This window comes from Terrapene carolina, unplaced genomic scaffold, assembly GCF_002925995.2.
Source record: "Terrapene carolina triunguis isolate 2854851 unplaced genomic scaffold, T_m_triunguis-2.0 Scaffold111, whole genome shotgun sequence".
Classification (NCBI taxonomy): domain Eukaryota; kingdom Metazoa; phylum Chordata; order Testudines; family Emydidae; genus Terrapene; species Terrapene triunguis.
Genome location: NW_020664462.1, coordinates 15753002 through 15768075, shown reverse-complemented (window position 1 = coordinate 15768075; position 15074 = coordinate 15753002). Strand labels below are relative to the sequence as shown.

General features: G+C 43.5%; 1 protein-coding gene across 3 annotated transcripts in view; it reads right to left on the bottom strand.

The window, feature by feature from the left end:
• Positions 1–15074, bottom strand: part of RBM33 (RNA binding motif protein 33) — a 146315-nt gene that overhangs the window by 120962 nt on the left and 10279 nt on the right. For all 3 annotated transcript variants that reach the window (XM_026652161.2, XM_026652162.2, XM_026652163.1), the window contains exons 2-4: positions 14588–14666; positions 4424–4472; positions 1154–1230 (exon numbers count right to left, since the gene is read on the bottom strand). In XM_026652161.2, the coding sequence (XP_026507946.1) occupies positions 1154–1230; positions 4424–4472; positions 14588–14666 (205 nt within the window). The remainder of the gene's footprint in view (positions 1–1153; positions 1231–4423; positions 4473–14587; positions 14667–15074) is intronic.

The following is a 15074-nucleotide window of genomic DNA, read 5'->3' as shown; positions in this document are numbered from 1 at the left end:
TAATTTTAGGGATAGTTTTACAAACCACTGCAATTATAAGATTACAATTGCTTTCTCAGCCATAAATACAGTAGAAGCATGTTTGGTTTATATAAAAAATGTCATGGATATATCCAGATACAAGGGAAAGCATTTCAAAGCAAATAATGCAGATACAACCTTATTCTGGAACATGGAAATTTTTGCAAGAATTGATTTCGATGAACAGGTTTTACTATATAGCATTACTAGTGCAATGATTACCTGAATATCTTGCATTCCTGATGCCTAATACTCCATTAAAAGTCAGTAAGAATACCTATTGTTTGCAGTGTAGTTGTAGCCGTGCTGCTCCCAGGATATTATAGAGACAAGGTGGGTGAGATAATATCTTTTATTAGACCAACTTCCGTTGGTGAAAGAGACAAGCTTCTGAGGGTATGTCTACACTACCCACGTTACAGCGCAGCCGTGGCAATGCTGTGACGTGGACAGTGTAGTCATGATTTATCGTCGGGGGAAAGCTCTCCCGGCGATAAAGTGCTATCTATACTGGTGCTTTTCAGTGCTCAAACTTTTGTCGCTCGGGGGGGGGGAGGGGGAGAATCACACCCCTGAATGACTAAAGTTTTAGCGCTGAGAGTGGCAGTGTAGACACAGTCTGAGTTTGCAGAGCTCTTCTTCCAGTCCAAGAAAGGTACTCAGTGTCAATAGCTAAATACAAGGTTGAACAGATTGCATATGGAGTTAACACATGTTGCAAGAGACCATTCAAGGTGAAGTGGACAGTTAACACCTTTGCAGTCATGGGACAAAGGAGGGCTAGTGGGTTACAGGAAACCTGCACAACACCATCAAAAAATGAGCCTGGGAGCTTAAATTCCTAACTTTTTCTAGACACTAAAAATCATGGACTCCTATTTGTCCTAGGAATGCAAAGGTATTAACTGTCCACGTCCCCTTGAATTGTCTCTTGCAGCATGTGCTAACTCTTTATGTTTAACAATCTGTTTAATCTTGTATTTAGCTGTGACACTCTGGAGCCTGGTCTACACTGCAGGGTTAGGTCGATGTAAATTGCCTTGTGGCAACCTAGCTGTGGCTCTTGGCACTGTGAGTGTCTCTCTATGCCCATTTAGTAACACCACCTCCCTGAGGGGTGTAGAACACATACCTGAAATTTTGTTCATCTTCATTGTCACTCTGTAGAAGATCATCATTCAGTTCTTCATCTGACAAGTCTGACTGATTCTAGATTATAATAAAACAAGAACAAATGTTCATGACTTTTTTTAAAACACAGTATCTCTTTGAAATAAAAGCAAAGTAAAAGGTTCTCTAAACACTACGATAAAAGAATATTGGCAATAAGCAACATGTTGACAATAAAAACGTCTGTTCAAATTTGATTGCTTTTTGAAAGAATTCTATAATTAGCTGATGAAAGGAATGATGTAGAAGACAACATATCTAAATTTCAGTGAAGCATTTGATATAGTCTCTCATGAAAACTTGCAAAATTCATTCCAATTGGCTTAGATTTCAACACTGCCACAGGGACTGAAAACTGGCTGACGGACAAACTAAAGGTAATGATCAACCAGCAATGTAATGAGTTGGGGGAGGTGTTTAGTGGAGTATCAGAAGGGTTGGTATTAAGTGCCTTCTTACAAACAACTTAATTAAATAATCTAGTAGCATGACACAGGATGGGAGTGAACATCATGTTATTGACATTTCTTGAGGATACTAACTTGGGAAAGACAAATAAATGGAAAGGATCTAGAGAGGTTAGAAATATGGGTAAATAGGAAGGAGTTCAAAGAAGAGAAAAAAATTACTCAGGCATATGTAATTTTTGCTGCCCTTCTCTGAATTGCTTCCAGTTTGTCAGCCGTGCTATCAACTGTTCTATTTATTTAACTGTAACAATGAGTTGCTAATTAAAAGAGCTAACTACACATAGCTTGGCTAAGTGACAGTATTCCCATCCTCCCAAAGTAGTAAAAGGTGGGTTTAGCTATAAGTAATGGAATGAGATTAAGAAGAAACCAATTTAGGCTTAATATCAGTGAAATAACTTCCTAAAAGATTTATTATTAGGCAGTATCTCACAGAAAGTGGTGCGAGTCCTGCCGTTTGAAAAATTTAAAATAAGACTGCACAAAGCACAATAGGTACTCCTGGGGGCATTCTGTGCCAAAAAATTAAAAATTCTGCGCACATTTTAAAACTCTGCAAATATTATTTGTCAAAATAACACTACATAATCATGCCAGTTTCAATAATTTTGGTAATTTGGTAACAATACAGACACACACAAAAATTCCCCCAGGAGTAGGGTGTTAAAGAAACCCCTATGACAACCCAGTTCCTGTTTCTCTGCCACCTTCCCCCCTCCCAGAGCCCAGCCCAGCCCAGCCACACACACACAACCCCGAGTCCACGGATCCAGAGGGAGAAAAAGCTTGATGCTCGGTCCCAGGCTTGCACGGAGTTTTGTGCGCGCTGCCTTCTCCTTTCCTCAGGGCGTGCTGGGAACTGCAGTTGCAGCAACTCTCTAGCTCCCTCCCCCTCCCTCTGGCAGTATCTTCTATGTGCAAGCTGGGCTCTGCCGGGTCCAGCAGCCCCTATTGGCAGTTAACAGCACTGCAGCCCATTTCTGTGGGGGAAAGGAAATTCTGCATGCACGTTAATTTCTGCAAAATTCTGCATTGCACAGTGACGCAGAATTCCCCCAGGAGTAAGTAGGTAACTTTGAAAAGAAATCCTGTATTGCCTGTATGATGGATTAGAATTTATTCATATTTGGATTAATTTATTTGTCTAACTCCGACCATTCTGAGAGATGTTTTTTCACCAATGTATTATGGCAAGGATTTCCTATGTAGGTATTATTCCTACCATCTTAAAAAAATGTAAAATAATGGAATTAAATTTATATTTATGGTGCAAACCACTAAAAATGCACCAAAGAAAGCCAGATTTGCCAGTGGTACTTGAGGTCTGTTTAACATGAAGTTATATCATAAAATCTATCCTCCAGCTTTGAGTAAAAATGTTCAGAAAACAATTTCTCTTTTTAATTTTGTTTACTTAGTATTTAACAGAGTAGCCTCCTCTTTTTCTATTTTCTCTTCCTATTTTCTGAGAAGCCCCACTCTCTCCAGCAGACAGAGTAAGCCTGCTGAAGCAAGTAAAACCTGTTTTTGGCACACCACAGGAAGTTTTGTTTTGGGAATGGGTCTCTCTCTCTCCAGGAGTCTGTGATGCAGGAGGGAGGACCCCTAGACATCCCGTACTCCTCGCAGACCTTCTTATTGGGATCTGACCTTTCAGCACCATCTGTCCCCCAGTAACTGACATTAGGGATTTTCCTACTGTGGGAAGGACAAAGCCATTGCCTAGTAGCTGCCCCATGCACAGAAAGAAGTGGAAGTGGCTATGAGCCTTGGCTGCTGCCTGCCTTCCCCGTGCATCCCTGATAGAGAAGAGCTGCCGTTCACTGGTTGTAGAAGCTGCACTGGTATCTCAGACTGGAAGGAATCAAGAAGGATAGGACTGTTGGAATGGGTCTCAGGGCTTGTCTATACTTACAGCTAAACCAACACTACTGCAATAGCAGAGCGCTTTCCCGTCAATGTCTGTATTCCACCTCTCTGAGAGGCAGAAGGTAAGTTGGCGGGACAGTGTCTCTCGTCGATACAGAGCGGTGTGGGAGTTATGGCCAATTCAGTTATGTAACTTACGTAACTGAAGTCAACGTAACTTAGGTCAACTTACAGCTTTAGTGTAGGCCAGGCCTCAGGAAGGGAAGAGAAGAATGTTGGGTAGCATCAGGGAAGTGTTGTTTTTGCACTGCTTAAGTGACAGAATAAGCCAAGCAGAAACTAGTGTTGAGAACTACCTCTCTGGACTGGTGAGTAGAACTGGGTGGAGAACAGTAACTCCGCTTCACAAAGGATTGGTTGGAACAAAACCAAAACATTTAGAAATTCTCTGCAAAAGGGAATGAAGCCCTGGGGCAATCTGCAAGGCAGGGTGCCCCAGAGTCACAGACACTGAAAGCACTGGGGTCAAGAGGAACTTAGTCAAAACTGAACAATCTCTGCGAAACGTTTCAATTTTTTTTCCCCACTAAAAGTTGGTGTTGGAATTTCTCCAACCACCTTTACTGTTTAGATGATCTAGGTGATATTAATATATGTATAAGTTTAAAAGGTCTGCTATTGTTTGTGCTGTCTTTCGCAGTGGACTGCAAGAATTATTTTGGGGGTCTTTTAGATTTCGGTATTTAAGTTGATTTTACCCATATAAATACGAGATCCTTGATCATTTATAAATGGTCATATAATATGACATCATGAGTTGAGAGTAAAATATAGGTTCACATTTAAAATTGTAATGAATTATTGGGCATACATTAAACATGTTTATTTCTTACCTTTTTACCAGTAAGCAAATCCTCTCCAAGCAAATCATCTTCAAGTTCACTGGAAAATATAAGCGAATATTAAGAATACCCATATCACACACATGAAGAAAAATATATTTTTTTCTGGAATAATTATTCAATACAGTAATTTCAATATTGTTCAGAGGAGAATTGTTACTGAATCCACAATGCTTTTTATTTGATAAAAAATATAGCACATTAATATGACGACTCAGGAAAGAGGTTTACATTATGCAAGGGATAGGCACTGAACTTCTATCTTAAGGAAGGGTGGATGTTTTCAAGATGTTGGAGTCTTTTATAAGCCATCCTTCCCAAGATAGCCAAATCATAGTACTCAAATCCAATTCCCTACATGTGGAGATCTTCATGCCTTTCATCTCTGTAATTCTACTTGATTAAGCCACTAAAGAGGCACAAAGAAGCTAAATTCCTGGTAGTCGATTAGACCCAGTATGAACAGCTGAAGAGTGAGAAGAACTTACATTTGGAGGGTAAGAAATCCTGGGGAAAAAGACTCCTCCCCTTTGAAAAGATTTGTTCAAAGCTGGGAGAGTGTTTGAATGCTTTTGAGGGATAGCTCAGTGGTTTGAGCATTGGCCTGCTAAACGCAGGGTTGTGAGTTCAATCCTTGAGGGGGCCATTAAGGGATCTGGGGCAAAAATCTGCCTGGAGATTGGTCCTGCTTTAAGTAGGGGGTTGGACTAGATGCCCTCCTGAGGTCCCTTCCAACCCTGATATTCTATGATCTCTAAGAGTCTACACTAAAATGTAGCTCCCACTGATGTAAGTCGCCCTCTACACTGACTTTACGCCACCTTCATGAGAGGAATAGTGCTTAGGTCAATGTAGTTAGGTTGACACAATGTCTGTGTAGACATTGCGTTGCTTATGTTGCCTGTTGCTGCCTGACAGCTGTCAGCACCCCGGGCGGCGGGGCTCCGACTGTCAGCAACCCGCAATGCCCCATGCTGACTGTTAAATCAATGGACACACCCCTGGTGAGAGCGCGCACTGCCAACAGAAGGAGCATAGTGTGGACATGAAAAACCGATTTAATTACTGCAGTGGCTGTAAGCTGAGCTAACTTAAGTTGACTTAATTTTGTAGCGCAGACTTGCCCATAACCTCTCTCCCATAACTAAGTTCTGGGTTGCCCCCAAAAAACCACTTTTGCGGGTGAGAAACTTTAGGGCCCTTGCTAGATCTGCCCAGATCTTTCCGGTGGCATAAAGAACAAGGGAGAGAGAGAGTAACATAGATCCCAAAACACGACAATAGGAGGGAATTGAAGTTCCCATTCTGTAAGTGTCAATATTAGGATCTCCAAGCCCTGATTCTGAAGGTTTGCATAAAGGATTCAGAATATGTCTTAGTGTTAAGGAATAAGAATCTACCCTTAGATGTATGGCAAGCAGAGTTTGAAGAGACAACTGATTTTTACTGATTTCCTTTGTGGGAAAAGGTAACAGCCCATAAATTACAGTAAAGTAAGTTTGGGATATATAAACAGGGAGGTAACTAAGGATGTTCAACGACCAAAGTAGAACATTCATCTTAATATTTAATCAAGCCCATAGTGAAATGGTTAAGCACTTGCCATTTTTCCAATTTATTTGCCAGTAAGTCTAGCTGCAGATCCAAATTACGCATGCTAGATCTGAGAGTTGGTTGGGAATATGGAATAGGTATTTCAACACAGCTGAAGCCCAATGAAAATTCCAGGACTAATGCTGGTACCAAAAGCAGCCCTTAGAAAAGGATAAGATATGTTTTGCTGAGTTAGTTTTACTGCCTGACAATGTTCAAAAAATATTCTTAAATGTCAAAAGATGAGGAAGAGGAGATTTCAGTTCAGCAATAAATAGGAAGGGATTATCAGCACACAACATTCATTTATGCTTACTGTTCTCAAACTTCATCCCATGAATACCTGTATATTAAACTGATTGCTAAAGGTTCAGTAGCAATATCAAACAAGAGTGGGTATAGTAGACACCTGTCCCAGTAAAGTGACCAGACATTAGGCCCCTTTATGCACAGAGGCAGAGACCTCTGTAAAGGAAATGGATCCAGTAGAATTTAAATCCAAACCCCATCAAGTAGGCAAGTGTTTCAAAAAGGCACTGTTAAAGTTCTAATGGGAAACAATTTTCCAGAACTGTGTCTTGTTTTGCATTCTGGATTGCTCCCTATATCTCTTCCGAAGTAACAGAGGTCCTCCAGCTCCTGGTTACCATGCTCCAATATCCAAGGAAGGGTAAGGTGATCTAAGAATTCAAAAGGGCTTCACGGTGGGGGGATGGGGTTAGGCCAAGTAGCGACCCAAAAAGGTGGAAGCCATGGGGGTAGACTATGGGAGATGATCAAAACTATCAGAGGTGACGCGTAGGGGGGTTAGGGCTACCAACTTTCTAATTGCACAAAACCGAATACCTCCGCCCTGAGGCCCTGCTCCTGCCCCTTCTGAGGCCCCACCCCCACTCACTCCATCTCCCCTCCCTCTGTCGCTCGCTCTCCCCCACCCTCACTCACTTTCACCAGGCTCGGGCAGGGGGTTGGGGTGCAGGAGCAGGGTGAGAGCTCCGGCTGGGGGTGCGGGCTCTGGAGTGGTGGTGGGGGGACTGACAGCAGAAGGCCCACCACCACTGGGGGAGGGATGGGGGACAAGAATGCACAACCCCGGCCTGAGCTTCAGCCTCTGACAGCTGAAGCCAAAGAAGTCAGGGAGGAATCCGTAACTGCCGTGACCTCCATGGCTAAATCATATCCTTAATCTTAAAATAATAAGCACCTGGTAGTAACTACAATAAAAAAAAAAAAGTCCAATTTGTATGAACAAAGCAGATCACAGCTGTACTGTTCAATTAATGGTGGCAAGTTACTGCTTCATATAATTAAAATATAAAGTGAAGTAAAATAAATTCATGAAGCACAATGAAGAGGCTATCTACATTTAAAGAAATGGATTAGCTCTCCTCAAAACCTGAACCTTCATATGCCTTAACTCCTTACTAAAAAAAAATTAGTTTCCCCATTTCTTTAAAAACAAAAAACAAACCAAAAAAAGCTTCATTATAAGTGGAGTTTTACCATAACAAGAGACTCATGGCAAACAGTGCCCTCATTCTCATCACAACAATAGCAGCACAGTTGTGGGGTGGGATAGGAAGGAGTACTGGCCAATGTCTAGAAGGTCACCTAGTCATTCTCAGTGAAAATCAACTGTAGTGAAAATAAATCAGATCTTCTCACTATCTACTAAAAGCAAAAGGCAGCAAAATGGGGAACCTTTGATTCCTACTCGCCTTCTCTCACAAGGATGTGACAACTCCCTCCTTCCTCTGCTGAGCAATAGCAAAAGGGAAGATAATTACTCTGGAAGGCAAGTAAAAGTTAGTAGGTGATAACTGCTGCACTTCTAGGGCATTAGCTCAAAGGAAACTGCTTAGCCTGGTCTACACTACAAAGTTAGGTCAACATAAGCTGCCTTGCGTCAACCTAGTTGTGCATGTGTCTACACTTAAATGTCTATCACCAATGTAATCTCTCCATTACACTGACATAGTAACACCACCTCCCGTTCATGGAGCAGCTACAAACAGTGGAGGGCTGTTTCTGGGCCTGAGAAACGAATGCTGACCGGTGGAATTACGTCATAATGCAGACGTGGGGTGACAAACTGCAGAACTTTTGCATGCGCAAGCCCACATTCTTGGATTTGTGTGCCAAGTCTTGCCCCAGACCTCCAGCACAAGGACACAAAAATGAGAGCTGCTTTGTCAGTAGAGAAGTGAGTGGCGACCACACTGTGGAAACTTATAACGATGGATTGGCTGTTAATTGTCTCCTCTATGCAGAATTGTGAATCTTAGCAATGTGCACGATATAATAGATGGATTTGCAGAAGTGGGGTTTCTGAACTGCTGTGGAGTGGTAGACAGCACACATCCCTATTTTGGTACCAGACCACCTTGCCACAGAGTACATCAACAGAAAGGGCTATTTTTCTATGGTTATGCAAGTGCTGGTGGATCGTCTGCAATACTTTACCAAGCTCAATGTTGCCTGGTCAGGGAAGGTGCATAATACTTGCATCTTTAAGAACCCAGGACAGTTCAGAAAACTACCAGCAGGGACCTTCTTTCCTGAACAGCCAATTACTTTGGCGATGTTGAACTGCCAGTAGTGTTTTTGGGGGACCCAGCCTACCCCTCAGTCCCCTGGCTCAAGAAGCTGTACACCAGCCACCTCAATAGCACCAAAGAAAGATTCAGCTACTGTCTCAACAGGTGAAGAATGACAGTTGAATGTGCTTTTGGTAGGCTGAAGGGTGCCGGCGCTGTTTACTCACAAGATTGGATCTCAGACAGAAAATTATCCCAATTGTTATAGCTGCCTGCTGTGTCCTGCATAATATCTGTGAAGCAAAGGGGAAGAGTTGCCGCCGGGGCGGAGTGCAGAGGAGGTCTGTCTGTCTGTCGAGTTTGAACAGCCAGACACAAGGGCCATCAGAAGAGCTCAATGTGGAGCTCTATGGCTCAGGGAGGCTTTGAAAGAGCACTTCAACAGAGAGCCACAATAATGGGTTGTGGTGTACTGTGCTCTATCTGGCCCTGCAGTTTGGGGGCCTGTTACAAATTATGTGGTGCTTGCTGCACATCTATCAATACAACACTGACAATGCGCCTATTAATTTTATGGTGCTTGCTGTTTATGATTTAGGCTGTTTGCCACTGATCCTATGAGTTGTCACAGTGTACAATACTGGCTGTGTGGGTGCTTTCACTACTTTCAGGCATTCTGCAACATATGCTGGGAACTAATAATGATGAATTATTTTCCGAACAATTCAGTTTTATTTACTAAAGAAAACACCTACAAAAAATTCTTTTCAAGTTAAAAGCAAATACATTAAAACCTTAATAAATTTATGGAACAGAACTTAAAGAACAGAAAGGAACAGTCATTTCAATTTTAGCTACACATGCATCAAGCGTGGCACTCACAGGTCACTGTATGTATATTGTCCTTAATGTCCGCCAGTGTGGAGCGGTAGGGATAGGGAGATGGCCCTGGTGCCATGTGGAATGTTGGCGGAGGGAGGTGCAGGGAGGTGCTATATTGGAGTTCTCCATGGACTGCACAGGAAGGTGAGCCTGAGATTGTTGAAACTGTAGGTCTGCAAGAGTCTGCAGCATCCGTGTTTTCTCCTGGAGAAGTCCCACTATTTCTTGGTGTATCTCCCTCTCCTTTTCCTGCTGGGACTCTTGAGCTTTTCTTCTGTCCACTCTTTCCCTCTCCACACAATCTGCAGTATTCATCTTCCAGGCCCTCTGTTCACTGTCTGATGCAGCACTGACTCGCAGAACATGTCATCCCAAGTCCTCTTCTTTTTCCTCCTTATCTGGCTCAGGTGTTCTTTGGATGTGGAGGGGGAATCCCCCAACAGCAGCAGCCACAGATAAAACACACAGAGGTACTTCATCATTATAGTCACAAATGGAAAGCAAAAGATAAGATTTGGAACTACCTTCCCTTGCTCCCCTAAATTTTTAAACAAGACATGCTTATTGACAGTTCTGCTTCAGAGTACTTGTGCTCGGCAGCTGTGGTGAGTATGGCCTGTCAGGGATATGAGAAACGAGGAGGGAGTTGCTCGGTTGCATGAAATTGAGCATAGGCAATGGCATTGAATAGTGGCAGCATTTTCCATAGGTGGTGGTGATTTTAGCTGATATCTCACTCGTGAGGGTAACAAAACCAGAGAGTACAGCTGCTGCAGGCATCCTGAAGCCACCCAGGCTCGTATGCTGCTAGTCTTTTTACTGCATTGGTGCCTTCTGAAGACATTGTTGATTGGCGTGGGAAAGTGTCCTACCGCAGAGGAAGAAATAAGGCACCATCTAGAAACCTTTGGGAGAGGATTGCTGTGTACCTCCATGGAAGTTTCATCGAGATCTCTCAGAACGATTCAAAGGACATCCTTCTGAGAGATAAACTGTTCCTCATGCCCCCCACCCCTGGCCTAACTCTACAGGGACACAAAAAGCAGATAAAAGCTCTAGCTCTTTGTTGTATCACTACCTCTTCTCGTAGAACTAGATTAATGAACAGTCGATAGCTGTGTCCTAAGTTGTGGGTGCCATCACTGTGATGGGAAACAAATTCACACATTTAACCAACGTTCCTTCTTCTGCATCAGGCTTGCCTATGCTCGACTGGACTGCAGTGGAGTCTCAAACAGGTCCTGGCTTGTGGCACAGCTGGACCTTCCAGTCACATGTCCCGGTCCTCTTCCTCCTCCACTTTCTCCCTATTCATGTCAGGAGCCTGTGACTTGGACTCTTCAGAGGTATCCACGATGGCGTGTGGGGTGGTGGTGGGGTCTCCCCCCAAGTATTGCATGTAACTCTTTGTAAAAGTGGCAGGTCATGACTCGGCATTGAATCAACTGTTGGCCTCCCTGTCCTTCTCATGTGCCTGCTGCAGTTTCTTCACTTCCATACAGGACTGTTGCTGATCTCCGTCAGACCCCTTCTCCTGCACCTCCTGTGCAATCTGCTCATAGATGTCCATGTTTCTACTGCTAGTCCATAGCTGTGTTTCACAGCCTCTTCTCCCCACAGACCCAGGAGATCCAATATCTCCTGTGTACTCCAATCTGGAACGTGGAGCCAGCTGGGCAGTTTCACACAACAGTGGAAAGTTGGTAGGTGTGCTTGCCAAGATGGACAATCGGGAAAAGGCATTTCAAAATTTGCAGGGTTTTAAAGGGATAGGGTGTGTGGCTTCTGGTCACCGTAACTCGTGGCCGTGGGCAGTGGAGTTAACAATTGTGACCAGAGTGGTCAGTGTTGGGCATTGTAGGACAGCTGCTGGAGGACTGTTAGGGTTGACATAGGCAATTCGGTGTCTACACTCGTGCTACGTCGACCCCAATACATTGACCATGGCTCAGCGCTGCTTAGGGAGGTGGTGTTACCATGTCAGTGTAATGGAGAGATTACACTAGTAGTAGACATTTAAATGTAGACACATGCACAACTAGGTTGATGCAAGGCAGTCTCCTGAACCTCAGCTGGAGATAATTTTCAAATAAAGAGAGAGCTATAAGAAAGGGGAGCAGAGGCCCCAAATTATCTCTCCCTTTATCTCTACTCATGACATCAACCACACCTGAAAGACAAGGAAATTAACACTGAACTGTGGGGGAAGAGACTACTAGAGCCTGTGGTGAGAGAAACTTTGGCTTTTAGTTTACTTAGTTGCATTTTACCTTTTATTTCATTGTAACCAATTCCGACTTTTTATGCCTTATTACTTGTAATCACTTAAAATCTTTTTTTTTTGTAGTTAATAAACTCATTTCATTGTTTTATCTAAACGTGTGTGTGTTTGGATTGAAGTGTCTGGGAAACTCCATTTGAGATAAGGTTTGTGCATATCTATTAATGAAATGACGGACTTTATATGAGCTTGTACTGTCCAGGAGGGTGCTGGGCAGTACAAGATGCACATTACTGGGGGAAAGTCTGGGACTGGGTGTTTGCTGGTGTTGCCTGGAGTATAATTCATGGGTGGCTGGCTGTAACACTCATACAGTATAGCTGGGAGTGATTTACATGCTGGAGGCTGTGTTGGGGCAGATCAGGAGTTGTTGCTCTCACAGTGAAGCAGTGTAAAAGGTACACCAGGTGAGAGAATTGGGGGAACACAGCTGTTCAACAGTCCAGACCAGAGTTGGGCAAACTACGGCCTGCGGGCCATATCTGGTCCGCGGGACCATTCTCCCCAGCCCCTGAGCTCCTGGGAGCAGGGGGAGTGGATGGTGTGGGGGTTTGGAGGGGGCTGTCAGGGAAAGGGGGGGTTGGATGGGACAGGAGTCCCGGGGGGCCATCAGGGGCAAGAAGCGGTGGGGGAATCGGGGACCGGGCCACGCCTGCCTGTTTGGGGAGGCACAGCCTCACCTAACCAGCCCTCCATACAATTTCTGAAACCTGATGAGGGCCCTCAGGCCAAAAAGTTTGCCCGCCCCTGGTCCAGACTGTATCCTGGGGAATGTCACAGCAGGTTCATGGAATTTTCAATACAGGCACAAAAATTTGGGGATAGAGAAGACTCTATGGGATGGAGAAAGTTGTATGATGGGAACCTGACCCTACAGTCCCAGTCACCCCTGCATGACTTGTTTCTGCCCCACCATGCATTGCCAAAACATCCCAAAAGACATTACGCTGGATAGTAGAGTTTTGTACACTGCGATGCCTACCCATAGTGCATCGCACTGTGCATCAAAACAAGCAGTTCTGGTGACTATGCACAGCGCTGATGCAAGGAGCCAAGAATGCATGCACACAAGCGATATACTAACTTTAACAGCTTTATGCCGACGTAACTTGCGGCAGCAAAAGTTTGTAGCCTAGACATGTCCTTAGAGTGGATAAAAATTGTACTGTAAACAGAGTGAAAGATCAGACAAAAGCATTAAATCAATTAGGGACTTTGATTAGACTCTACATCGGTTTCACTATACTAAATGTCTGAACAAATCACCATGCTACTAGCATGGAAGAGAAAGTGTAAACCTTTTTGGCAAGTAGCTTGACAAGTGTAGTTGGATCGTAGGACTCAATACAAAAGAACATAGCTTTGTTTCCCAACTAATGGTATGTCTACACTGGCAAGTTTCTGCGCCACACGTTATACCACTTTTATTAAAGCACTGGAATTAAACCGCTCGTGTGTGTCCACACTGTGCTCCTTGTGACGCTGGAGCACATCCACATTAGCAGCTCTTGCAACGGCAAAGACAGCAGTGCATTGTGGTAGCTATCCTACTGTACAACTGGCTGCAGGGTGCTTTGGGAAGGGTTTGCAATGCCTCATGGGGCAGGCACAGCATCATACGATGCAGGTTTCCCAATCCCATTGTTCCATGGGCATCCTACTACATTGCCAGCTGCTTTTCAACTGAAGTGGGGAGGGGTGAAGGAGAGTGAAAGACAGGGAGTGTGTGTGTGTATGGAGGGCGGGGAGAGAGACAGTGTTTTGGGTTACAGAGAGTGTGTCAGCATGCTGTCTTGTAAGTTCAGACAGTGGCAGGAAGCAACCAGTCCTGAGGCAGGGGGAGGGGGAAACCCTGACATCAGCCCCCGCCTCCTTCCATGGGCTCTCTGCAGAGCAATCTCTCTCTCTCTCACACACAGACACATGCCTCCGTGTTCAACAGCACAAGCATTCCACATTAATGGTTTGCTTTGTGTCCCGGAGCACAGCAGCACAGCACATGATGGCTGTCAGAAAAGGTGCTTTGAATGAGGAGTGGTGCATGTCTCCAGGGCAGACGAGTTCAAAACAACGAGCAGCGTGGTCACTTGAGGCATTATGGGACAGCTCCGGAGGCCAATTACAACACAGAAAGCAATCAAGTGTCTACACTGGCAATAGAGCACTGGAGCCTCTGTGCAAATAGCCTTAAGAGTCTCCTCGAGGTGATTTTTTTGCAGCACTGCAACTGAGGGGTTTCTGTGCACAAAGTGGCTTGACAGTGTGTACACGTCTGCAGTTTGAGCGCAAAAAGCTGCTTTAGTGCACAGAAACTTGCTCGTGTAGACAAGCCCTAAGTTTGGTTACACTTTCAAATCTTTTCAATAGATTTATATTTTTCAACAGAAAATCTAAAAGAAATCCACCCCATCCTTCCCCCCCCCGCCAAAAAAAAAAGAATGACTCAGATTAAAGACATGAATTTTTTTTAAAAAAAGGTAGCCAAAGATCACAAGTTTTAACAGAAGTTATCAGTTGTTTATGACATATGCCGCCAAAGACTAGCTAAAATAGCTTTAAATATTCAGCGATTGAGAAGGTAAGTGTAGTCAGAAAGCTGACTGCAAAAACAGTTACGTATATACAACATTTAAAAAAATCTAATCTATGCTGTATTGTAGCTGTTCATGCCTTCAGACTATAAACTTGTCAAGGCAGGTATATATGTTTGGCAACATTTAGCATCCGCTGACAGACACATAGCTGCCAATAGCTTCATTAGTATCTGAATTTGCACTGTTTTAAGAATTAGAATACAAAATGGCACTCCAAGAAACTAAAACAATGTAATTCAATGTCTAAACATGAAAAAATGTTAACTACCTGTCCCAGTCATCGTCTCCAGTTCTTCTTCTCCAAGACCTTTCTGCACCAGGCTTATCAAACTGATCAAAGTCATCATCTGTAAAGTAGAAGACTACATTAGATAGTTCTTACTGGAATATAAAAGAAGCGCAGAAGTTTTCTAATCCTGAAGCAATGACTTGTTCTCTTTAGGAATTACTGTCCTACCTACCCCTTTTTGGTTTTACAATTTTTCTCTAGTATTTAATTCAAAAAGTTAAGATGTAGTTTGGTCTTAGTTAGTAAGGAAGTAGTAATAGTAAGATGTAGAGGTCTTATTGCTAATGAAGGTGAGACTGCAATGTGGGGAAATCAAACATAGGAAAGGATGTCAGCACATTGGTTGAAAAGTGAAACCAAATTTCAGATGGTAAAAAGTATTTAAACGCTACCTAAAAAAGCCAAGTTGTGCTGACTGGTTACACTGCTCTACAGCCAAAATGCTTCTGAAATAAATGTAGTCAAA